This window comes from Uloborus diversus, chromosome 5, assembly GCF_026930045.1.
Source record: "Uloborus diversus isolate 005 chromosome 5, Udiv.v.3.1, whole genome shotgun sequence".
NCBI lineage: Eukaryota > Metazoa > Arthropoda > Arachnida > Araneae > Uloboridae > Uloborus > Uloborus diversus.
In genome coordinates this window covers 127,304,691-127,331,057 of record NC_072735.1, presented here as the reverse complement: position 1 = coordinate 127,331,057, position 26,367 = coordinate 127,304,691, and the positions used below count along the sequence as shown (strand labels likewise).

General features: G+C 32.4%; 1 protein-coding gene across 1 annotated transcript; it reads left to right on the top strand.

Annotated features, from left to right (window-relative positions):
• The first annotated feature begins 381 nt into the window (after nt 1-381).
• LOC129222285 (uncharacterized) lies at nt 382-15,093 on the top strand. Its single transcript, XM_054856771.1, has 3 exons — nt 382-421; nt 8,408-9,070; nt 13,450-15,093. The coding sequence occupies exons 2-3, from the start codon at nt 8,438-8,440 to the stop codon at nt 14,041-14,043; spliced, it is 1,227 nt and encodes a 408-aa protein (XP_054712746.1). The 5' UTR covers nt 382-421; nt 8,408-8,437; the 3' UTR covers nt 14,044-15,093.
• The last annotated feature ends 11,274 nt before the right edge of the window (nt 15,094-26,367 follow it).

Sequence of the window (26,367 nt, the reverse complement as noted above, 5' to 3'; positions counted from 1 at the left end):
ACTTCTTGCGCTAAATTGAAAAAATGTTATTTCAAAGAGATCTAAATCTTTATTTTTAAATGACACACTGTAAATAAATAATAATAAGATAAACAACTAATAAGTTATATTTATTTTTTCATATTCGAGTAAAATTATTTCATTAAAATTCAAATTCCGATAACAGATTCATTTCATTTTTAAAATACAAAAAATGAAATTCAACTTCTTACGCTGAATTAATAAAATACAATTCCAAAAACATCTCAATTTTTACACCTATGAGATACAATGTAAATAAATAATAATGAGACTAACAACTAATAAGTTCTCCCTGACCCGTCTTCTTGCGCCTCTTCTCTTCTTTACCAAGTAGAAGGGAATTCCCCTCCGGAAGGGAGCGTTGCGTGATAACCTGACAACAGTGCATGAGAGTGTTTCGGTAAGTAAACATTTCCCATTTTATTTTATTACACTTTTCATGTTTCAGCTGCTTAGTTCATATATTATTTGTCTTGTCCAGTTTGACATGTCTATAAAATGAACTTGATGATACCGTAAAAAATAAAATTTATTTGTCTTCCAATAAGTCATTTTGTGACTACGATGAGTTATGTGATACATTTCAACGTAGTTTATTTCTTGACTGCGGGAATTAAATAAAAGTAACCAGACATGCATTTTTATCGAAAGGGGTGCCCACCCCCTTAAGAGCCCCTTGATTCGGGGCGCACCCCCGAAATCGGATGCCCCCCCCCAAAAAAAAAGGAGAAAATACCCCTTAAAACACCTTTTCAAAAATTTTCAATGGTGCAGTCTGCGCCACGACCCCCCTCCCCTCCCCACCTAGGATGGCACACCTGTTATAATAAACAGTCAACTCTCGATAACTCAAAGTCCCAAGTTTGTGTTATTGGTAGTTCGAGTTATGGGGAAGTTTCCACAACATTCTCAAGAGTTTGGGATCTAAGAAAAACTTTGAAATAAAGGAATATTCGAGTTGTAAGCTTTGAGTTATCGAGATCCGACTGTATTGTATAATATATAAGTATTTCTTGTTATGATATATAAATATTCCTTGTATTTATAAATATTAAAAAGTGTATTTAATCAGGGTGTTGAGCTATTTGAATCAACCTGATTTGAATCGTGATTTAAATCAGTTGATTACAAAAAAAAAAAAAAAAAAAACATTAATTTATATCATAATATTTAAATATTTAAATTTTATAAGTTCCGAAGAACGAATTTGAAAGGTATAAAGTTCGGAGTTTTATTAGAAAAAACTATAAACAAACAAATATTAATTATAAACTATTTTACTAAAAGAAAAATGATTGATTCATATTGTTGTTGAATGAAGTAAACTGAAACTGAAGAGAAATTAAAAAAAAATCATTATAGAGCAATAAAATTAAAAAGAAAAGAACTTGCAAAGGATATATGAAACAAGATGCTTCTTTTCAATGAAATAAAGTATAATAAATTAGATTGGATGTTTATCTATTAAGATTAATTATTAATTTAAAAATAAACAGCTAGTTTTTGTCAAACTCGGGTATGCCCCTGCAATTCATGGTATATATATATGTATATGAAAAAAGAATTATCTGATTTAGACATTCAACTTGAACAGTTTATTTGTTAGTATTAAATATTACTTTTATAAACGTATTTAAATTTCAGAACTTCTATTTAAATAAAAAAAATCCGATTTAAATGAAAAAAAATCTGATCTAAGTTTAAAAAAAATAATCCGATTTTTTTATTGAAAAAAAAAAATATGATTTTTATCAACTCTGTATTAAACATTTTTAAGGCAGTTCAGGAAAAATTCTATTTTTATAAAGAGTGCTATACATGGTGAACATTCGTAGGAGCAGAGATTTGTGCAGTATGTTTCCACGCATGTAATAAAATACTCAAAAAAATTATGTTAAAAAATAGTATCGAAAATCCATGCAAGAATGCTCTGACAATCAAATTGGCCGCTAACCGATTAATCGGAAGATGATAGTCCGATTAATCGGCAGCCGATTAATTATAATTATTGTCTTCAATACTACACTTTCTACATCATTTTTCCCCTGCACAATTTCGACTACTCAGTTATTAGTTTGTTAATTTTTCTTAGTTACCTACCCCTCTCTCGTTACCTATTTTCTTATTCTCTGCAGCATTACTTTTAAAGCATTTTATGCATTTCTTACCACTGATCAATTTATGTTTAATTCAATGTTTTTTACTATATCGAAAACCGATGTGAGTTTAAGTGACGATGCGTTATCTTTTCTCCTCTCTCGTTCCTTTCTGTTAAGAAATTTCAATGATTTGTCGAAGCAAAAACAATTTTTATTTTCTATTATCTTAATTTTCAAAAAAGTGTGCAACTTTAAAAAAGTTTTTGTATGCCTATTTTTTCTTGATATTTTTGTTGTTCCAGTTACCGCTTATAAGGCCTCCAAGTTCAGAATTACGTATCTATTTTTCAAATTTTTTTGAGAATATTCCATATCCCACTGAAAAGAAGTTGCATCACTCTCCTGCTACCCCTCCTCTCCAAGGTAAATGAAAAAACGACAGCCGAAACATTAAAAGATTTAAAAAAAACAAAAAAAAAAAACTTTAAAAATGACCTTTTTTGCTACCGACATACAATTATCTAGACCAAAAAAGCTCCCCCCCCATCCCCCATGTTTGAAATAGCTTAGGGCCCCGTTAAATCTAAATCCGGCCCTGCAGTAGACAAGCACAACGTTGTATATATGTGTACAGTTGGATCTCGACTTACGAGAGGAATTCGTTCCAAGACCCTCGCGTAAGTCGAAATTTCGCATTGTGGAAAAATATTGTGTATGTGATTTTTTTTATTAACATGCCCAATCATTTTAGACATTTTTAAACACCTTTTAAACTGTTTGAAACCTTTTTTAACTAAATATTACCGTTTCTTACATAAAAGAGCGGAGTTTTTACCGTATTAAAAAAAAAAAAAGCTGCATTATTCAGCATAAAATACTGTTACGATGCACAAAGTAAACCATCGATGGGAGCGAGAGACGTAAAAATAAAACAGTACGGTACGTACAGTATGTAGTAATGATAAAGTACTGCACTGTAAGAATACTATTATACAGTAGATACAATAAATACCATTTATGACTTAAAAATTGAAGAGGATGATTTATGCTGCGCAATCTGATCGTCATTCTAATTTATTTTTAAATACAGTAGCTTCGCATTTACTTTTATAACATTTACATCTATGCTAACACCTCCCTTTCAGGTTCTCTATAATCTAGAATACAGGAGCAGATTTCAATTTCTTATTGTTTGCATTTTGCTTAGGCAGTACTGTGCGAGCTTCATATTAAAACTAAGGTCCGGACTTATACGGATTGCCTTCTCTTGGCTTTTAATTATACGTGTGAAAGTTTTACTTATACCTAATTGTCGTGCTACCTCCAACCCACATTTTAGTTGTTCAAGCATATCAAGAATTTTTATCTTATCTTAAATTGTCGCACGCTTTCGCTTTTTGTTTCCATCTTCAAACTTTAGATAAAACTAGAATGAAGAAATATTTCGTTACATTTGACGAAATTCGCATCCTCAAACCACTAACAAAAGCAGTTTCTTCAATTTGACGAAATGTTCGCTCGGAGCATATCCCTGGAAGTGGTTTCGTCAAAAACGAAGAAAATTTCGACAAATTTGAAAGTCCATTTCTGAGAGTGTGGTTTATGGATTTGCCTAGTTTAGTTGCTGGATTATTTTACAGTAAAAAAAGTTTTTAAAGATTCTTTGATTGACGATATTTTGTTTACGTGGTGAAAGCTGACAAACATTATTACGTAGTCTTTGACTTCAAAAACCGCGACAGTTGAAAAAACTGAAAAATGCATCCGCTACTGAAATCTTTTTGCATAAATTTTGGCGAGGTTTCTGCTGTTAGATTGGATAATGATTAAAAAATCCAATCAGCACAAATAATTTTGAAAAAAAAACCATTAATTACACTAAAGCTCCGTTTAAATGGAAAATAATCAACCAAATCTAGTTATTATTAGCCAAAATCTTGGAGAAAAAAAAACGTTACTTTAAGATTTGATTTGAGAAAAGCCTCAAACAGTCAGACGAAACACAAAACATTCAACAATTCTAACTATCAACTGGGAGTTGAAATGATACACTAAATAATGAATTGGGTTGAGGAAAGCCTTCGAACATGGAACAAAAAAAAAAAGCTCATAACTCGTTTTTCATACAACTTAGAACTTTCTCACAGATGTCATCTTCAGCAGAAAAATAAGCGCTTTCGATGGACACATAATTTTAAAATGTGCACGTATTTTTTCGCCGTCATATTGGGGCATTTATGCGAAAATTTGGACAAATTAGAATAAAAAAGGAACTATCAATCGGATTTTTATCGAACTGGTCTACAAACCTCCCCAGTACCAAAAAGAACAAACGGTGAAAGTTTCAGCCAAATCTGCCGGGTAGTTTCTGAGATCTTAGGGAACAAATTTACCAAAGTCCATTTTTATATATATAGATAGCGTGCCTAGGTGCCACAATATTTCATCACCTTTCATATTTAGAATAAATAAATGAAAACTGAGAAGTGGTGATATATACACACTAATAAAGCTATGTTTATAGTGCAGTGTGTGAAAACTTGCACAGTCAGTGATGAGAGCGAGAAATTCGCTTTAGCTCTAAAATTCGTTGCTCCTGAAAAACTCGTGTTATAGCCATTTCGCGCTAGTCGGATGGCGTTGTAGCGGGAGTCGACTGTATTTAGTAGGAATGCACCGGCACGAAAATTGACCGATTACGGAATAATCGGCAGCCTATTAAATAGAATGATAAGGATTTTTGAATCTTCAATTTTTGCATCACCTTTTTTAAAAATTATAATTTAGAGTTTGCGTAACTAATTAATAGTTTGTTTATTTAGTAGCTTATGATTTATTTTTCTACAAATTCGTGCTTTAAAAAAAATAATATTTACAAGAATTCTGTAAGCCAAATTTCTTATTATTTTCAATAAAATTGCATTCTGTTATATCGATTTTTCGTTAGTTGCCCTTGCCTAAGTTGGCACTTTTATTTAGTAGCTTTTATTTTGAATTTATTATTACTTAGTATCAAATTAATCCTAGACTTTTATTCTGTATGTAAATTCTAAGGTCGGTCACACACATATATATACACACACACACACAAATCGACAGACATTTTCTAAAAAAATGGTCAAAAAGTTAAAATGTGCAAATCAGTCAAAATTCGAAAATTTCCATGAAACCAAAACTTTCTTCTACGTATTAGACATAGAAGAAAGTAAGAAGAAGAAAGAAAAGTTATTATTACCATTATTGTTGTTGTTGTTGTTGTTGTTGTTATTATTAACACTTGTTGTTGTGTTGTCATCGTCATCATCCTTGTTGTTATTGTTATCACTATTATTATCGTTGTTATTATTATTGCTGTTGTTGTTGTATATCATAAATATTATTGTTGTTGTGGCTGGGGGTTAAAAAAATCCTTTCTACCACCCCCGCCCGATAACAATAATTAAAGATCAACTTCTAAATATTGTTTTAGGACATGAATGTCAAAAAAATTCCGGAAAGTCTGAACACGATCTCATTTCATAATGTTACCAAAAATGACCGATAATCGCGTAGTAAAACTGTGTTATCTGACTTGAAATAAAGTAGGTTTAAAACAACTTTTATCAAACTTTCAGATTTTGGATTTTGTTCGGTTTTATTGATCAAATACTCTTATGTGCGACGCCAAACGAAATATCTGTCGTCAAGTAACTTTTTAATTCGATTTTTTTAAATTAATATTTTTTCTGCAAATCCTGAATTTTGTCGTGAATAAGGTCTGCTTGACGATATTTGTCCGTGTGAAATAGAAAAATACAAAAATATGTACCACAGTGGATTCCGCTTAATTGGATCACTGGTTAAGCGGACCGGCCGCTTATTTGAACCAAATCTTAAAGAACAAAAACAGTTCCCATTACACAGACCTCTAATATTATTCGCTTATGGGGACTAAAAATCCGTCTAATCGGACCAAGGAATATGACACCAAATTGGAAAAAAAATAAAAATCGCCCTCTTTGAGCGAGTTTCAAGTGGTGAACGAACCTAATAGTTAGTGCAATAAAAATAAAAAATTGTTTCTTGTAATTTTCAATTGAACTCGGCAATATTTACAAGAAAAAATGGTTAACGAAACTCCCATTTCATAGCGGCACTGTTCCAAAAAAAATTTTAAAATTTCAGTGAAATTTCAAATTTTTTTCCATTTAGTTGTAAAATACGCAATTTACAATTCATTGGAAAATTTTAATGACCCATTACGACTTTTTAGCACTCATTTTTTCATTCTCACATTCTTAGTTAATTTTAGTTATGGAATTGAATCGATACTGACTGGAAGGAATGATTAAAACCGTATCAGTCAGGGACGAGTGTAAAAAGATTGGCATGATGCGATTGCCAAGTCACTATATTTATTATAGAAATAAATATGTCTAGTAGGACTATGGTCACTATATTGCAAGGTTCCTAAATAGAAAACAATTTATGCCGAAGTTATAAAATAAATGCTTCCCAAGATACTAACTAAAGCAACTGACTTGGTTTTGCATGAGATCTCCCAATTTTTTACGGTGGAAGTGAGACTTGCATTTTTGTACATTTTATGTTTTTGGTGGGATTTGTTATTACATGTTATCTTATGTCTCAAAAAAAAAAAAAGTAAAAAAAAAAATATATATTCAACACTTTTTTTTTTGTTTTTTTTTAGATTTTTAAAGCAATTTTAGATTTTTAACAATTTTGATCAAAAATAATTTTTCGTCGATTAATTGGTAAAAAATGGCCAGTTAAAAATAAGCAGCTATGTGGCATATTATCGATTACTCAGTGCATTCCTAATCCACCCTTTATAAATTTTGTACCAATATACTTCGAAAAGAAAATTTCTAATCCCTATTACGTTTACGGATGTAAAAGAAGAATGGGTCCTCACACACACACACAACCTTTCAAGGACTTCACCCCACCCCCTCCTCGAACACTGATGTAAATCACGCCCCAATCCCTCCCCCAGTACTACCATATGTGGTCAATACAAGTAGTATGATCGGAATTTGAGACTGAAGCTGGCTAGGATGGTTAAAGTTGATCATTAAATGAAAACACAGAGAAAGTTTGAACAAAAAACTTAATATCACTACACATAATTACATTTTGAAGGTGTAATTGTTAGAACACATGAAACCAAAGAACTAAATGCAAATTAATTTGAGATTATCTAGAATTAGGCCTGGATCTGCGTCCCCGCAGATCCCGCAGTGCCGGGATGGGGGGGGGGGGAGCACGTCTTCAAAGAGCCCAACGACCTAAGATATTAAAAAAAAAAAAAGAAAGAACTAGCAATATGACTTATTAACGTTGCAAATATACACTGCTGGCCTCTGGTGAGGGACTTTGCAGATTTTGTTGCAGAGGGGGGGGGGGGGGGGCAAGTTTTATAGATCCGGACCTGTAGTGAAGTTTACATGTAATTCTTAATTCTAGTCGCTTTCACAAGATCAGTGGGAGGGTTGCCAATGTTTGTGTTGACACATTTTAGAATAGAATGTACCTGTAGCACTCTGTCACAAACCACGCCTCGGGTTACCTTCAATGTTTTACTCGGTATTTTGATTTTACGCATGCTGATGCTGAAAATCCATATTTGAAGATATGTAAATAAAAACTGCCCTATAGTCCACACAAAAAAGGTGACAATGTCGAAAATATTTACGTGGACCTCGAAATTGATCAGTTTAGAGCAAGTTTTACTTTTTTCAAAGTATATTTTTTGACCATTCAATGCTCCTTTTGAAATCCTGAAAATTTTTTTGGAGCGTTTCCTGGGATGAGAACCCCTGATTTAAAGGAAGTTTAAAAAGAATAGTATCCAATTAAGCTCTAATTTAAGAATGTGATTTGATGTCATTTTTAGGGTGTTTTTTACCTATTGACTTTTTGAATTTATACTCTTTATTATCATCAATATTTTCAATATTTTGAACGCTTTATTTGAATTTGCTTTTGAGTTAGTTATACTTTAGTCCTGTTCATCCTACAAAAACTTTTAATATTTTTTTACAAAAAAAGTTATTTTTTAAATTTATTTTTTTTTATTTTAACTTTTTAGACTCTGCTTTTAGTTAATATTTCATTCAATAAAATTTACACCCATGTTTTTCCCCCCACAGAAATAAACAGTACATTTTTGTTTTCGATCAGAAAACTAAAATTTAAAATTCTTTAAAAAGAAGTCCATAAAAAGTACTAAACAAATCTATTATTTCTAAATTTGTTTAATGAATAGATTTTTTTTTCTGTCATAGGTTTCTCTGAAACTCAGCACTTACCAAAGAATGAGCCGGAAGTTCTATAACTCTGTTATAGATGAAGAATGTAAATTATACGGCATTAAAAGTCAGATGATACAGCCTGCATTCAAAACAATCGGCTATGCTTATTGTCCAAAAAATTTGAATTCTGGCGAAACATTTGTTAATTATGACAATCCAAGAAATAGATGTGCATATTTATATAAATTTGCTGAATTTCATACATCCCTGGTGTGTCAGTACTTCACAAAATTCCTTCGGAAGAAAGAAGGGAAGGAAATTTTGATGTCGAAACAAACATTAGAGATTTGTTGCCTAGGTGGAGGACCGGGCACTGACATTATTGGCATCTTTAAAGCTTTGGCTCAGATTCCCCATTTTCATAAGAAAATAGTTAAGGTTGTGATTTTAGATATCTGTCGTGGATGGTGTAACTCTTTTAAAATCGTTGTATCGAGTCTTTTGAAAGGAAAAATTAAAGGAATCCCAGCAGATTTCATTGATACATCGAAATTCATAGCTGATATCATTGAAGTTAATCTTTTGGAGCCTTTGCCTGTGAATGTTGTGGAAGTCATTGCTGCTGCTGATATTATATGCTCTGTAAAATTCATTTCAGCTATTTGTTCAAAGTCTGGATCTTTAAGTGCTATGAAGGTAAGTTTATTCACTGGAGATCTGCGGTGTGACTCGTATGCAAAGTACAATGCTTGCATTGTTTTTTTTTTTTTTTTTTCAATATATTTTTTTTTCTCAACTTGAGCATTATTTTTTAAACGGCGATTTTACAATACTCTGGTTTCCATGGTTAGAAATAAGAGAAATAGGTGTGGGGGCGAAAAAACCGGAAAAATGATTGTTTTTAATGATTTAAAAGATATATTTAGAAGGATATCAACCATATGAAATACAAAGTTTCGTCTATTGCCTTTGTCAGAGACAATATAATTTCGAAGTCAATTTGTTTTCTCTTGGTATTTATATAATTCTTTTAAGTGATACCGGATATTTTCCGCTATTGATGTCTAAAAAACTAAATGTAGGCTGTGTTTGATAACAATAAGGAAAAGGAGAAGCCCCGCCCCACCGAAGTTATGTTCAAAACTGAAGTTAATTTTAGGCTATCTTTAGGAAAAAAGGGTTTGAGGTTGCTGGTATTGCTGAAAGCGAAATTTCTAGTTGTGTGAGGTTGTGAGTAGTTAAGAGAAAGGAATAGGGAAACGACCCTCCCTCCCTCCCCCAAAAATTTTGAAATTGAAATCTTAAAAGACGCAAGCTATCTTTAGTACTAACATTAGGTAAAACCTCTGTTCGGGGTCCTTTCCCCGGAAGTTTTCTTTTATTTCTTAAATGGAACTCCTAAATACGCATTTAAAGCTGTATAATGTTAAGAGCAGTTCTCTGAATTTTTTTTTTGTTATTGAAGTTTAAAAAAAGCAATTTTAGATTATTGTATATTGAGACTCTTGGGAGGTTATGGTACTCCTTTGGAAATATTTCAAAATCGAAAAGCTAAAAATGCACTTTTTAGGGTATGTTTAGTGATGATAGTAAATAAGGTTAGTGAGAGAGTTCAGAGGCTCCTCCAGAAATTTTTGAAAGAATCTCTAAAAATGCAATTTTAAAGCTATCTTTGGGGATGGTAGGGGAAAGAGGGGTACATTCTGAAGCTCTAAATGCACAAATCTTAATAACACATTTTAAAGCTCTCGATTGTAAGGTAATTTTTAGTCATCTTAGACTATTTTTAGTCTTTTAATGGGGGATCATGTCAGTTAGTCATCCTCAAAAGTTACCGCCGGGGATACCAGTCCCTAGATCGAGCACTACGAACAGCAACGAGTAAAATTAAGAGGCCATGAGATATGAGAAAAGCCTAAAAGCCTTATAGAATGTTATTGGTTAATAAAAAATGTTTTTTAATTGTTAGGAGAGTTTTTTTTCTTTGAAGAAGAAAAATAATTATGTATAGAAAAGAAGGCGTTAAATCTCGTTTGTACTAATGTCTTTTAGGAGAGCTAAAAGGTTGTCAATGGACGATTAAACTCTTTAAGTCTTCCGCTTAACTTCGCCCATGGTCCTGCATGAAAAGTATACTAAAACTGGGTACTAAAAAACTGGGCCCAAAAATTATAGATCCGGGCCTGCTTGTATTGAAATATTATTTTTTATTTTTGTCAGTTAATTTGTACCGTTAAAATAGGTTGGAGACTTTTCACATTTTTTTCCATGGGACTAAGTAAACAAGAAGTTCCGTCTAAAACCAAACGAGCCTACTTTCCCGTATACTACTTTGTAGTACCTGATCAATATTCTCAAAAAATAGCTAAAATCGCAAATTGTTTCAAACATATTTTTTAAATATTTTAAGCTGATTTCTAGGAATAAAATATGCCCCACTCATCTAAAAAATTAGATGCGTAAAAAAATAAATAAATAAATAAACGAACAAATCAAATAGCAGCGCCTTTTAAACAAAGCAGCTAATGCACTTTTTTCCATTAAAAAAAATCTTTAACCGCTTTCAAAACGAAAAAATAATAATTAAAATTAATAAGCTCATTAAAATAAATACATCAAATGAAAAAAAAATCATTTCTTTTTCCCTTGCTGCCAAAAATAATTTTTTAAATGAGTTAATGCACTTACCAAAACAAATAAAAACAATAAAATGTCAACTTAAAGAAATAATTTTCATCGTAAAAAAAAAAAAAAAAAAATTATCTGCGCATATCTTTATGTAGAAACATAAATGACTTCCGAGTTTATGCGCCGAAAACTGAATACCTAAAATAAACTTTAGAGTGAAAATAAAAACAAGTCATATCTTTATATATAAAAATGAATGTTTGTCTGTATGTCATCCATGAACTCAAAAACTACCCGGCAGATTTGGCTGAAACTTTCACCGTTTGTTATTTTTGATACTGGGAATGTTTATAGACCAGTTCGAAAAAAATCCGATCGATAGTTCCTTTTTTATTTCAATTTAAGTCACAATCCATTGGATAAATACGAATAAAATTACTGGCTGCAGAAATTAATTCGCGTGAAAGATCTCATTGATAAGAAGTTAGCTGTTGCCATTTTTCTTGAGTTTGAACAAATAAATTCTTTCTTTATTGTATTATGGCTTTTCATGCAACGAGGGGATTTAAAACTTTTTCTATTTGATATTTTTAGCGATTGATTGATCTTGTAAACTGCGTGAGTACAAAATTTGAGTATAGTCACGGCTTCACTTGATACCTGGACCGATTATTATGAAAATTGCTATATATATGTATTTTTCCACGGAGAAGGTGCATAATATACTCATTGAAGCCACTCGCCACCAGGTGGCACTGCAGAGTAGCAACTTCTGCCCCGTTCAACCGATTGTCAAGAAAATCAGTATAATGATGTATTTTTTTGTTGGCGTAGCAACGCGCGTCGGGTACAGCTAGTTAACAATAATTATTTCATAGTTAAATCCATGACTGCAGAGTCGGAGTCGAATATCCAAGAATCGGAGTCAGTCATTTTTCCTCCGTGTATAAATTTTTGCCAAAGCTACGAAGTCAGAGTCGAAGTCGGGGAGTCGGAGTCCAACTAATTGTCGGGCACAGGAGTCGGAGTCAGGTGCCCATAAATTCTCGGAGTCGGAATCTGGAGTTTGTCGTCAAGAGCTATTTCCAGCAAAATTTGTTTGAAGTAAATCCGCCTAAGTACGGAATCTACATTGACTTTCAGTTCCCCGTAGGCGCTAATGTTAATGGATTTGAACTGTTCAAAATTGAACGGAAAATTGTTCAAATCAAAAAAAAATATTTTATATTCAAGTTTTTTCATATTTATTCCTACAAAGTTTATTCTTACAAAGTAACATTCCTACAAAGTTTGTTTGAAGCAAATTCGCCTCACAGTTCGGAATTGCCTTGCATTTCCCCGTAGGCGATAATGTTAAGTTTTTTTTAACTGTTCAAAATTGAACAAAAAATAGTTCACAACAAAAAGTGAAATATAGGAATGAGATGTCCTCGCCGAGATCTTTCGAACAAAAAAAAAAAAAAAGTTCGAATCGGGCTATTCACTCAAACGTATTGGGGGGAGGGGGGCAGACAGACAGACCGACAGACATTTCCCCCCATCTCAATACCCTACTTTCCAATATTTAATTTTTCGATATTTATTTAATTAATTTTTTTTTTCTTTTTTTGTAATATTTTCAAGATGCCTTAAGCCTTCTTTCATGCTTTTTTCTTCTTTCTCTGACTTTTACTGGGAAAGTAGGCTAAAAATAAAATATTTTTCTAATGAAATATTTTATATCTAATTATAAAAAGTATTTTTTGATCAAATGAATGAGTAACTAAAATAATGAATGAGTAAATGAATAGAGTGTAAAATGATAAAGGAATAAATAAGTAAATTAATTGATTAATGTATGAGAATTAATGAATGAGCGAATAAAATAAAGAATGAATAAGAAAATTAGGTGTATGAATGAATAAATAAGTGAATCTTTAAACGAAGCAACTCAAATGAATGCACTAGTGATTTTATAAATAATGGAATAAGTAAACGAAATGAACTACTATTTCTAGTTTAATATTAGTTAAACGCTTAATATTAGTTAAATAAATACTGTACGGAATATTAACAGGTTTCAATCAATATTAAAATTTGTATTAACACTAACTTTATCATTTTATAGTAGTAAAAATAATTTTTGATTTATAACAAAAATATTACAATATATGAGTGTCAATTTTTGAGAACTGCTTGTATTTTCACATGCTTTGATCTTTTTCCTAACTGTAGTAGACTATATATGCTACTACATAGTTGAAATATGACGTAACATGACGTAATGCTCAACATACTCACTTTCATTTCTTAACCCTGGTGAGTTTTTGGATTTGGTCTTTGTTTTTGAATAAAATTGTACTTTAGCGCTGAAAATAAGGTTAAATGTTTTAACTGCACTCCAATTTTCGTTCAAATAGTGTACCTATTCCATAACATGTTTTAACATGTTTGGTTTTTGTTTTCAGACAATCGCCGATAACATCAAGCCTCATGCTGTGGTTTTATTTATCGACAACCCCACAGCGAATATTTGTAAATTTCTAGAGACTATTTCCGAAATATCCGGATTCAAAATTCTCCTTGGACCATTACATGAAAAATTTCAACGTGGTGTTCCTAAAAAGAGCAACAAGGCGATATTTGACGGCATTTGTCCTACAACTGCGACAAATGTTTCAGTGATTGGGATGGTAAAATCGGAGGAAACTGGAGTCATTTGCAATGACACTGTGCCAAACTCCAATCTCAGTTTGAATAGCACTGATGGTGGTTCGATAGGTAAAGTTGAATCTGAAACTTACTACGTCATCAATAAACAATCCAGCGGTTTTCTTGAAAAAGAAAAGCTTAAATTGAAAGTTTCACCAAAAGTGAATAAATTTACTCAAACTGATGCAGGCACTACGTGTGCACTCTCAAACGTTAGTAATGATTGCACAATGCGTTTGGTAAATGTTCTAGAATCATTAGCATCTTCTATGAATTTGTTGCTCGTTAATGTTGAAAAATACGTACAGAAAGCGTGTGAGAAAAAATGTTGCTCCTGTTGCCATAGTTAAAAAAAGTTCCTTGGAGGAAGAAAATCCATTAGGTATGTGTGTGGCAGGAAAGAGATCAGAAAAAAGTAACTCCTCCGATGTTTGCCGGGGCGGATCTAAAAATTTTGTAAAAGGGGTCAAGTTTCAGTGGCCAGTAAAGTGGAAGAAAAACAAATCATTATGTGAACCTTCTTACAAATATTGGTTATATTGCATATCAATTAATATTTTTATGACATTCTATTAAGTTATCTAAATGTGTATTCTGATAAAAACTATTTTGTGAAAAATATATGTAACAATTTATAAATTGTACAGTTTGCTATTTGTATTTAAATTATAAAAACTTTGAAATAATGAAATTAAATATTTTTTATATAAAATGTGTCGACAAAATTTTCGCTTCAATGAAAAAAAGAAAGGCACAACATTGTTGCATTAAAATTTTACACAACAAGGTTAAAATATGCAAAATATTTTTTTTTCTGACTGCTGTTTTGGTGTTTCAATTTTGTAAAAAGGATTTTTTACAATGTTAACTTATGGACAGCATGCATTCAAATAGCAAGTTTCTTCTTGTCTAATGCATGCTTTGTACTCCTTTAAAAAAGTGTTTCTCATCACAGGGGGGGGGGGGGGTCAACTGACCCTTTGACCCTCCCCTGAATCCGGCTATGGGGCTCCATCTCACTGTAGATTTTCTTTACTTACTTGATAGAAGGTGAAGTTTGCATGTGTATGCTTATTTTATAGTGTTTTAGTGTACTATAGATATAGAATATATCATTCTTTACCCCTCCCCTTGTAAAAGTTTAAAATGACGAACGCACTTCCTCGGCTGAATGAATGGAAATTGGGAAAATTATTTTTAATATAAAAGATTTTTATGTAATGAAACGGATAATTCAGGGTGTCTACTAAAATTGAAAATGTTTGAAATATGTACGGTAAAAATACTTAAAAATGAATGATATTATGAATCATTGATGAGAATCGTGGATATGCAATTGTTGTTGTAATATTTCAAAAATGTTGCATAAAGAAATCAAAGAAAACATTGGGTGGTCTGTAGGGCTCGACCGATGGCATTTTTTGGCCGATGGGCCGATGCCGATTGTTGGCCGATTGTTCAAAGACGGCCGATGGCCGATGGCCGATTGTTTTCCTCCAGATGGCCGATTGCCGATGGCCGATGGCCGATGCCGTCGGCCGATGGCCAAAAAAAAAAAAGAAAAAATCAAACAGAAATAAATTGATAAGATTATCAGGGATTTAAAGGATCGCTGATTCATTTCATTTTACTTTCTTTCTACGAATAAGGAATCGCATAATCACAAAAAAAAAAAAAAAAAAAAAAAAAAAACAGATTTCGAACTAAACTTCTAGTTTACGGTTTAAAGTTCACAAGTTTTTCCGGCACATTTGTACATGCATATGTATTTAAGAACATATAGATGACCGAAATATCCATTTTGAACGCCTCCTCAGTTAATTATCGTAAATTCTCTTGTGATGTCTTCATGCGCGTAAACTTGCGTCACTCAAAAACGTTATGAAATAGTAAGTTGAAAACACATACATACGTAGTATGATCTAAAGGTTCAGGACAAATTGTATACAACCTTACCCTGCATAGTTCACATTACCGAAGCACATCTATCTACAAAATAGTCACCTTGGACGACTATGCACTTCTGCCAACGTTCGTATAGCTTTTCGAAGCACTCCTGGAAGACATTTTACGCAACCTCCTGTAAGGCCTCTTGCGCGGCTGCTTTTAACTTCATCGTGGGGAAGAAGGCGACTTTCATGTTGAGGATGCACGGTTCGATTGGTCAATACTCTGATATGACAAACAAGTAAAATAACGTTTCGTTGAAGTTAGCTCCGTGTGACTTTTACTTGTTCCCAGCAAAAAAACATTTGCATGGACGCCACTTTCTTCCGTCAGGTGAAGATAAAGGTGCATCACAGAAGATAGCGAAAAATGGCTTCCAGGAGTGATTCCAAAAGTTTTATGAACACTAGCAGAAGTACATAGTCCCTCAAGGTGACCTTTTAAAGGTGAATGTGTTTCAGTAATGTGAACTATTCTGGGTAAGGTTCTATACAGCTTGTCCCCGAACTTTTGGATCGTACTACGTACAATATGTATAGGGTGTAGTTATGCTTCTCTTTTTTTTTTGGCTGCTGTATGATGAAAGAGCAAGAACAACAGCCAAAAAAAAAAAAAAAAAAAGGAAGAAAAACAAAGAGACTGTTTAATAACCAATTGATTTTTTTTTCTTTTTTTTTAAATTGAACATGTAACTAAGATTTCAGTAATATTGTAATAATGTATGGATTTAGGTACACTAAAATAGTTAAAAAACATTAAATTATGTTGTTTAATCATTCAAAAAAAAAAAGAATAAAACTATGAAACCGTCAAAAAATTACGCAATTAAAGTGAAAAGATTGCACGTAGACATTTTTTAGTCATCAAATTAAACAAAAAAGGTAACAGGTAAATTACAACATTAAATCATAATAGGAATATTTTTGCACTTATTTAAAATTTATGAAAAGAAAAGTTTGCATTTTTCATAAAAGCTATAACAGTGACATACATTTTGCTGAAAAAAGAAATAGTCATAAAAAGAGCGAGGTTCTTTAAAACGCAGCTACAATAAACAAACTCAATATTTACACCAAGTTAATAACTGAATAAATATACTACTTGATCTGATGTTTGCACACATAATGTTGAAAAATGTGATTGTTTAATCTTTTCTGAAGCTTTACAAACACGTTCAAATTAAATTTTTAAATTTAAGAATAATTTTCTGAAATTTAAAAAATTGCATAATAGAAAATCCTTGAAACGTTTCTATAAAAACGAAAATAACTTATTCATTGATTTTATATAAATACATAAAAATATTTACTTACAACAGAAAAATCATCGATCACTATTAATGATGCAAAAAAGATGGCGCATTACGAAATGTAGGTGAAACAAGTATGACAAGTACGCAAAATGGCATTTTTTGACCAAAATAAATAATCGCTATAAATATTTAAGAAATGCTTGAAACGACGAGGGAGGGTTAAGGGGGGAGGGGTCACCCTCTGATTTTTGAGTAACTCACACTTCGGTCCCAACCTCGGCCTCATTTTTTTAGTACAGAACCGCTACCACCAACGCCTCGGAAGAGTTTCTGAATCTACTTCAGCACTTCTGAAGAAAAAATTCAGAAGTCCCTTTGATTTTTTAATTATGTCACCATTCAAAACGTCTTTAATTAATTTCTTACATTAATGCTCTAAATTATTTCTAAACAATAAATTAAGTTTGAAAAAAAATCTCTAATTTTATGAATGGTGTTAATTTCAAGAGCTCAGAAGTATAACTAGAATTTAATTTCAGAAATTGAGGGAGTGGGAGGAGGGGCACGCAAGTGTTCTCGGAAATTCAAAAAATAGTCGTAAAAAATAGAGTTCAAAATAATCATAAACATGGAGCAGAAAAAAATTTAAAAACTTGCACCCGAGTTTGTTTTGACGTGCAGTGGCGGATTTAAAATATAGCAAATGTTGCAATTGCACGAGAGGCCCCATAACCATCGGGGCACCATAGGAGTTACAAAAATGCTTATGATAAATGTTTCACAACTTCCTGCGATAGAGAAATAGGGCCCCAAAATGTATTTCGACGGGCCCTAAACTTGTAACTCTTCCGAAGCGATACAGAAAAGACTGCATTACTGTGATTCATATTACAAGTATTGAAAAATTAAAAATACCGTCGGTTCAACAGGAATCTACCAAAATGACACAAAAACCGGTTTCACCATCTCATATTTGTTTCCATAATCTCCAATTCGGCAATATATCACCAAATGATTGTCAGTCTGAGACGCTAGATTAGTTTTGTATTGAAATAAGTAATTAATAGCTACCAAAGTGAGTAAACCGGCTTTTCAGAACACCCGATCGAAAACAAAAAAAGAAGTGCACAACTGGCACGTACGCACACCCCACATGCGAAAACTTAACCTTCTACAGCTTACCATCTTAGAGTTATGATTTATGAGAGATATATACGTACATCCAGCTGCAAGAAACAACGCAATAATTAACTTGTTTGGTATCTGAATGCAGTATTAAAAACTCTTTCAGGGGTGACTAAAATAGAAATTCATATTGAAATTTAAGTAAACAATTTTATATGAAAACAATAACTCTCTTTACTTTGTATTGAAAAGTAGAACAGCAAAGGTCCTTTTTTTTTTCAAAAACATCGGCCAATTCCATCGGCTTTTCGATGTATTTTAAGACCGATGGGCCGATGTTTCCTGCAAGTTAGCATCGGCCGCCGATGCCGATGCCGATGGCTAAATTGTTGAACCATCGGCGCCGATGCATCGGCCAGGCCGATGCATCGGTCGAGTCCTAGTGGTCTGGAGAGGTCTAAGAGATGAAGAGAGGCACTTTTAAACGTATAAAATGAACTATTAACTAAAGCCTGCATAGTTTTTCAACTAAAATGTAACATAAAAGTATACAGTGGACGCCGGTTAATTGGATCAACCGCTTTAATGAATCAAATGGTCAAAAACAGAACCAAATCCAGCTTTATTGAATCAGCCGCTTTATGGAATCAAAACTGTTTAGAACAAACGTGATTCTTATAAACGGCGGCCACTATAGTATATTTATTAATATAATAGTTGATCTAAATATACATATATGAAAAAAAATATTCAATTTTATCAATAAATAGTTCAACTAAAATGATATGTATTCTTGTTTTTCATTTTGCCATGAAATTGAGAAAATATTTTTTTGTCATATAATATTGAAGTGTCACGCTAAAATACTATAAATGTACAAGAACTTTGGATCACCTGGTCAGTAGACACCCTCTACCCTTGTTCAGACCTTAATGAATAAATTTATACTGTGGAATTTGTTTTCAGAAGTATGGAAGTTTAACTAGTTTTATCCATTACACATGACAAGGTATTGTCAAATGAAGAGCTTATATCTGCGAAATTGTTACTTAATGAGTGGATAAAAATTTTTACTGTATCCAGTTGGTTTTTAAAATGTAATAAAATTTCACTTTAAGATCGCTTTGCATTTCATTCATTTATCCTCGAAAATGTCCTCAAAATTGATTGATTTCATTTTTGTCAAAACTTTGCTTTCATCAGAAATATTATAAATATATGCAATTTGGAAGCTAAAATAAATTATTAAATTAAAAAGTATAAGTCAGTCCTTAGAGTGAAAGTCTGAAATGTTTCTTGAAATTTAAAATATCAAGGGAGCTGTGAGATTGCTCTAAACCTCCCTCGCTGTGCCTTTGCTTATGGAGGGTAATTTTTGTTACTCTGCATTAGAAATGGAAGGGCGATCAAGGAGGAAACATTCTAAAATGTCCAACAATTCTCGGACACCAACTCAAAATAGTGTTGACGATGCATAATTTTTTTAATTATTCGACGGAATTCAGGCTGGTATGAAGATAATTTAAGATTATAGAGCTCCTACATTTTTATTCAAAACTAGTGGTACCCGCACGGCTTTGCCCGTAAAAGAAAATTAAAAGGTCTTTTGGTTCGCCTGTATATTTACAAATAATGTATGGTGAATTTTCTCGCCAAATGGCTTGTGCCCATGTTACGGTTCCACGTAATAATAATTTCGTAATTTACTCGTCCATCTTATGAGAATTTTGTTCTTAAAATTGGAATAGAAAAAGAACTACATCGAATTTTCGAAAAATCGCTTCGAGGTGCACACCCCCATGCTATAAACTAACTTTGTGCAAAATGCATGAAAATCGGCCGAACGGTCTATGTGCTATGCGCGTCATAGAGATCCTGACAAACAGAGATCCGGACAAACAGATATCCTGACAGACAGAGGGACTTTCAGCTTTATTATTAGTAAAGATTACGCTCAGATGGTAACCTTATCACAAAATCAAAACATAACTTTTAATGCGCGCTTTACTTCAAAAGGACTCCCCGGAAAATCTTAGGAATATTATCAGGATTTATGAAGCTAAGATTCAATAAATTTTCAAGGATTTACAGTGCTACAAAACCTGCATATGACGAATGACTGATGTCACTCGTACCTGCTCAAAACGCGACATTTGTGGATAGCCCAGGGGTGATAGTGGACTCACTCAAGTAAAATCTCCTGAAAACTGAAATTTTCGAAAACTACCCCCCTTTTCCTCTCCGTAACAACTCTTCAAATATGCATCGCCTATTTTATAAAGTCAAAACTTGTACCTCTGTGCAGAAACAATACATATATAAATTTAAGTCATTTTTTGAAAAATATTACATATGCTTATCAGGGAAAAATAACGTTTTAAACAGTTCTTTGATTGTGAGCAATAGGGTGAAAGTAATCAGATTCTTCTGTTTTTATCATTTGTTTTTTTTACCATTCTATCGAGATACAGGCCAAAGATATGCTCGCAGTTATTTACTCTCTTATGAAGAAAAAGCGTTGTTAGCTAACTATTAATGATGAATATTTCACTAATCTTTTTTTTTTCTTAGCCCTTTAATCATCATAGGTTAGTTTTGAGCGACTGACAATTGTATTATCTTTTCTTTTTGAGGTCGGGTCAATTGGGGTAAAATACAAATGTACAAATACAAATGTGACGACCAGCAACAGGCTCTGGATCCAGCTAGGCTGGTCTTCGTCAATTTATTAGTCCTCAATGAAGATCAATGGCCCTCTTAAAGCTATCAACCCCCTTGCTCATTACCGCCTCTTCTGGTAAGCTGTTCCAAGTGCCCATGACCCAACTGAAGTAGTAGGTTTTCCTGATTTCCAAGTTAGCCTGAGATTCAAGTAACTTAAAACAATGACCCCTCGTCTTGCTTTCCATGCAAAAATTTAATCCAATAACATCATTCATTTTGATAAATGTAAATAACTGAATCATGTCCCCTCGACTCTCCTTTGCTCCAGGCTATACATATTAAACCTATTAAGTCTGGCATTATAATCTAAATCTGAAAGTCCCCTTACTAGTCTAGTTACACTTCTTTGAACCCCTTCCAATACAGAAATATCTTTCTTCGGATAAGGTGACCAAAATTGAACAGCATAATGCAAAAATGAGGTCTTACTAAACTCCTATATAAAGGCAGAAGAACCTTCTTAGATTTGTTTGAAATAGATCTATTGATAAACCCAAGCATTCTGTTGACTTTGTTACTTGCAGTGCTGCACTGTTGACTAAACTTGAAGTCCTGATTTATTAAGTAAGATACCCAGATCCCTAACGTTTTCTGCCTAACTAATGACTGAACCCTGTAAACGGTAACTCGTACGCTTATTTCCATGACCGAAGTGTAGCACTTGACATTTTCCAACATTAACTGCCATACCCTATTTATCCGCCCACTTAGTAATGTGATCTAAAATTCTCTTGACGCTTTTTTACTAGTTCTTCATTTTCGACAACTCCCATAACTTTTACATCATCAGCAAAACAATTCATGCTTCCAGAAATATTTTTATTTATGTCATTCATAAAGATAATAAGCAAAAGAGGCCCTAAAACTGATCCCTGAGGAACCCCGCTTAAAACATCACTCCACTTAGAATGATTTCCTCTCACAACAACTCTTTACTTCCTACCAGTGAGCCAATTTCTAACCCAATCTCTAAGAAATTCATGATCTTAATTTTGATCAAAGTTTTGAAAATCTTACAAATCACTGAAGTCAGACTTACAGGTCCATAATTCCCAACATTACCTTTAGACCCTTTCTTGAAAAGCGGCTTTATGTTAGCCCACTTCCAGACCTCTGGTACTGTCCCCGAGTTATAAGAAGCATTAAAAATATTTAAAATAACATCCACTAATTCCTCTGCACTCCCCTCCCCGCAAAAGAAACATAAATGGAAAACAAACTAATACCACACTTGTAGTTTTAGGAACTAAACTGTTGATGAGTGAAAACTAGGTAATAAAAAAGATTCTGTGAGAGTCCCACGTATTTCTAAACAAATTTGTAACATTGTTTGAAGATGGCACTTTTTTTTAAAAGTTAAGTGATTTTACATTTATCCCTCCAGCAGGTGTAGAAATGCTTAGTAAAGTAAATTCCCGATTATCCGCGGGTTAGGGTGACTCGGTAACCGCGGATAAGGGAAAACCACGGATAATCCGAATAGGTGAATGAACTACTGTAACAATAGCTAAAAACATTGCTACATTGCATCTACTAACATTCAATGTAAAACAAAATGTACATATGTTGTGAGTGTATACAGTGAGGAGAAGCAAAGGGATTTAAGTGGCAAAATTAAAAATTTGGAGATAATCAGTACATATAGTAGGGGACCTCTCCACTGTCTATGGCACTAATAGCCCTGGTAGACAAGGGTGCCCATATGCAAAATTTTAAGGGGGGGGGGGCTCAAAAATTTTCCCCATGGTTTAGCAGAATATTTTCCCCATGGCAACCGATTTCAGTACAGATTACAGATATTAAAATTTGACATTTTTAATAACTTATTCATTAATGGCTGGAAAAGAAATTTTTATACATTTTTGCAAAGAAAAAAGCACTAAAAGCAAGGAAGTTCTCCTTTAAGAGATGGGAGGGGGGGTTGAGGCCCTTGCTGGTAGATGCTGCTGTACAACATGATTTAGAGAAAAAAAAAAGAAAAATCAATGGAAGCCTACCTAGAACGTTATCTTTAAACGCGTTTTACTCAAAACTTGAAAATGTTCACTTACATCCCTTTGCTTCGCACTGCCTCATATGGGAAAGCTAAAAACGAACAATGTGATCATAAGTTTAAAAAAACACATTTAATGACCGATAAAATTAAAGGAAAAAAAAAAAAGAATTGTGAAAAGACCTGTGGATAATCCGAACCGCCGATAATCGCTAGTTTACTGTAACTGGTTTCAACTAATTTTACACCATCATGGCGGAGGTTACTAAAAACTTTTGGTCATGTGTTTCCACCTTCCTAGCTGTTTTTAATACGAAATTTATGAGTTTCCAATTGGCCCATACATTCTATACTGTGGAAACAACCAAGTTTTTTGGAACATTAAATTTTGACATAAATTATTTTTGCGTGTATTTTATGTAAATTCAGGGCATTTAATTTTTGGTATGATTTTTCTTTTAGAAAGATTTCAGATTACTTTTGAGGATTCAGCGGGTCTATAGTTGGGGCAAATCTAACCTGGCAGCTTTGTAATGCTGTGATTACAATCTGCTTGGGTAGCCTTCCCAATGTTGCCTGGTTAGTTTTGCCCCAATTATAGATATGTCCTTCTTGCTTAAGAGGGTTGGTTGAATGTGCCTTAATTAAGCCCACTTATTTTAATGAAGAACAACAAAGAATGAGACAATACAAAAATTTTTGCACACAAGCAAATTTAACGTTTATTATTTTCAATGCGTAAAAACCACATAGATGCTTATAAGATATTGATTTAGGTTTATGGAGACTAATTTACATATTAGCTGTGTCACACACACAAATAAGCTCAGTTTTACATAGATTTATGTATATATTTAAGTGAAAAATTACTCTGAGCTATATACATGGTATTTTTTTTTATACAAGAACAGAATAAATTTTTATTTCAGTATTTCACTTTTGAAGTTAACACATATGAATGCAAAAATCTAAATAAATATCAAAGTGCAACAAATCACTCTACTTGCTATATATAATGTACAAAAAATAAATAAAATTAGTATTTCTTCAGAATAAAATATATACTTTGAAAACAAATCTTTTAGATGTCTGAAAATAAAAGGCAAAAGGTTTTAAAACTTTTTTAATGCCATTTTTTTTAGATTTAAAATCCTAGTAATATGACCAAGAATATTTTTTCCATAATTACCTTCGTCTAGTCATACAACATACTTGCAGTTAACAAGTTACACAGCAAATGGTAACTACAATAATGTATGATAACTACAAATCTTCATAGATATCCTGAAAATAAAAACTGAACAGTTGAAAAACTTTTTTAATGCAATTTTTTAAGTTTAAAATCCTACTAATTCGCCCAAGAATTTTTCCTTATAATAATCTTCGTCCAGTTATACAACATACTTGTAGGCAACAAGTTACACAGCAAATCATAACTACATTTAGGCTAAAAAAAGATATATATATATCCACTCCTTCGAAAATATGTTTTAAAAGCTGTATTAACGATATCATTTGCATAAGGATAATGATCTACAGCACAATTAGTGGAAAAAATAGCATAGTAAAGACTCCTTTCAAACTGAGATGGGCTGTTGTGTCAATGAGTTTAGTTCAAATACTCTTTACATTGAGAAGCATATTTGAAATTAAAGCAATTATGAACTGGATTTGGCTAATTCATATGTAAAATAATTTCAAAATATTATTAATGAGATAAAATAATTTTTGTTTTTATTAAATGATGCTTCAAATTACTATATTACAAATCAAGTGCCCAACACAGAAATATTAATGACACTAAATTTATATTTTGGGATTTCTATTCAAAGAGGGGTGGGGGCGGAAGAGTTAGTCAATTGCATAAACTAGTAGTATCAAAACAAAAAAGCCTCAAGAAAAAATTATTATTCTGCTTACATATTAGTCCTGAAATTATAACTTTTAACATTTTAAGTGTTCTTAATTTCAATTATATTTTCGCATTTTATAACTATTCTTTCATCTTTTTATGTTCTAGATTAACAGAAAAGTTTTCCGCCACAATAAAAATTCTTTGAATTAGGCAATGCAGGTAAATCACATCTTTAAATCCATAATATTTTTGGCATCACAGCCATGAATAAAAATACTAGTATCAATTTATTGTGGGGATATATTCAATAGCTAGAAATTTAAAAAATTCACTATTTTCAATAAGATTATACATCATGATCCCCATCAATTGTTCTTGTTGTAAATCATCAGGAAAAAATGCCAATTGCGTCCTTGAACATTATTTTTCTTATCATATATGGAAGCAAAAAAAAAAAAAAAAGTTCTAAGACAAAAGTTATTAAAAAAATGGAACCAAAGCAAAATTCTCATTTCCTAGCGAGCTACATTGTGACAACTAACAAATAATTCTTTTCTAAAAATTAATAATATTGATTGCATTTTCAGATATTCTTAAATGCCTAATCCCAAACTAATTACACATAAAAGTGGTAAGTTCTTTTCCAGTGTAAACTAAAGTTCAAGATTTAAAGGCACAATATAAAACATTATAAGTTCTCATCCCATTGCTGGAAAATTACCAATAATGATTTACTATACTATTACTCATGCATAGTTCTAAAAATACTATTCTAAAGTTAATGTCACTATTTATTTCTCATTATACTTTCTTACGGCAATAATATAGGTTTGTAAATAAATAATTGAATTCTATTCAGTAAGTTACAGCCCTATTGCCAGGACTAAGGCAGAAATACATGAAATACACCGCCAGCTCAGTCAATTCCAGCCGAGGACTGCAGTTTCGTGCTTATTAGCACTCATCAGCCTGGCATGCACGAAACTGCAGTCCACATTTGGAATTGATTAAGCTGGCGGTGTATTTCATGTATTTCTGCCTTAACCTTGGCTATAGGGCGCTAACTTACTGAATATACCTCCCTTGCCTTCAATATTCGAGTTGAACCAAACCATTGCTTCGGTCACTCGTCTGGTCAGTGCTAATTTTGTATTAGCTACCAATTTGTTTGGCACTCTTGTCTTCCTTAAAAGAGGTTTTCCACCTTCAGCTCAGTCAATCCTATGCCGGGCTGATGAGTGCTAATACGCACGAAACTGCAGTCCTCGGTTGGAGTTGACTGAGATGGCGGTGTATTTCTTGAATTGAATTCTAGTTTTAAAATTGCAAAAACGAAATTTGCATAATTTAGTGGAAAAAAAATGATATTGTAAAGACAGGAAACAATAAAAAAAAAACGATCTGATTTTGACCATGCCTTTAAGCATGCATGTTATATAAGTGGAAATCAGTTCAGAGCAACTCACCGTACAATGTATGGGGGCAAGCCTAAACCCAACTTTATATGCTCAAAGATTTATGTTATAAAAGGTGTTATAATATAGATAAGTGTTTAAATAGGAATTCTCAATTTAAATCTAATGAATTTTTTTTTCTTTTCAATTAAACTAATACAAAAATTTTTTCATGCAAATATTGTTTTATATATAATGATAATAAATTTCAGATTATTCTTAATTCACTTAACCTTTCAATAAATAATAACACTACTTAGATATAGATTTAAATCAATTCAGAGAATAAAACAATATAGCTATCATTTATTTTTTTTTTTATAT

Bases quoted from the DNA above. Each gene is read 5' to 3' on its own strand.
- LOC129222285 (XM_054856771.1), top strand. From the start codon at position 8,438: ATGAGCCGGAAGTTCTATAACTCTGTTATAGATGAAGAATGTAAATTA. The intron at 9,071-13,449 runs GTAAGTTTATTC...TTTTGTTTTCAG, and splicing joins GATCTTTAAGTGCTATGAAG to ACAATCGCCGATAACATCAA.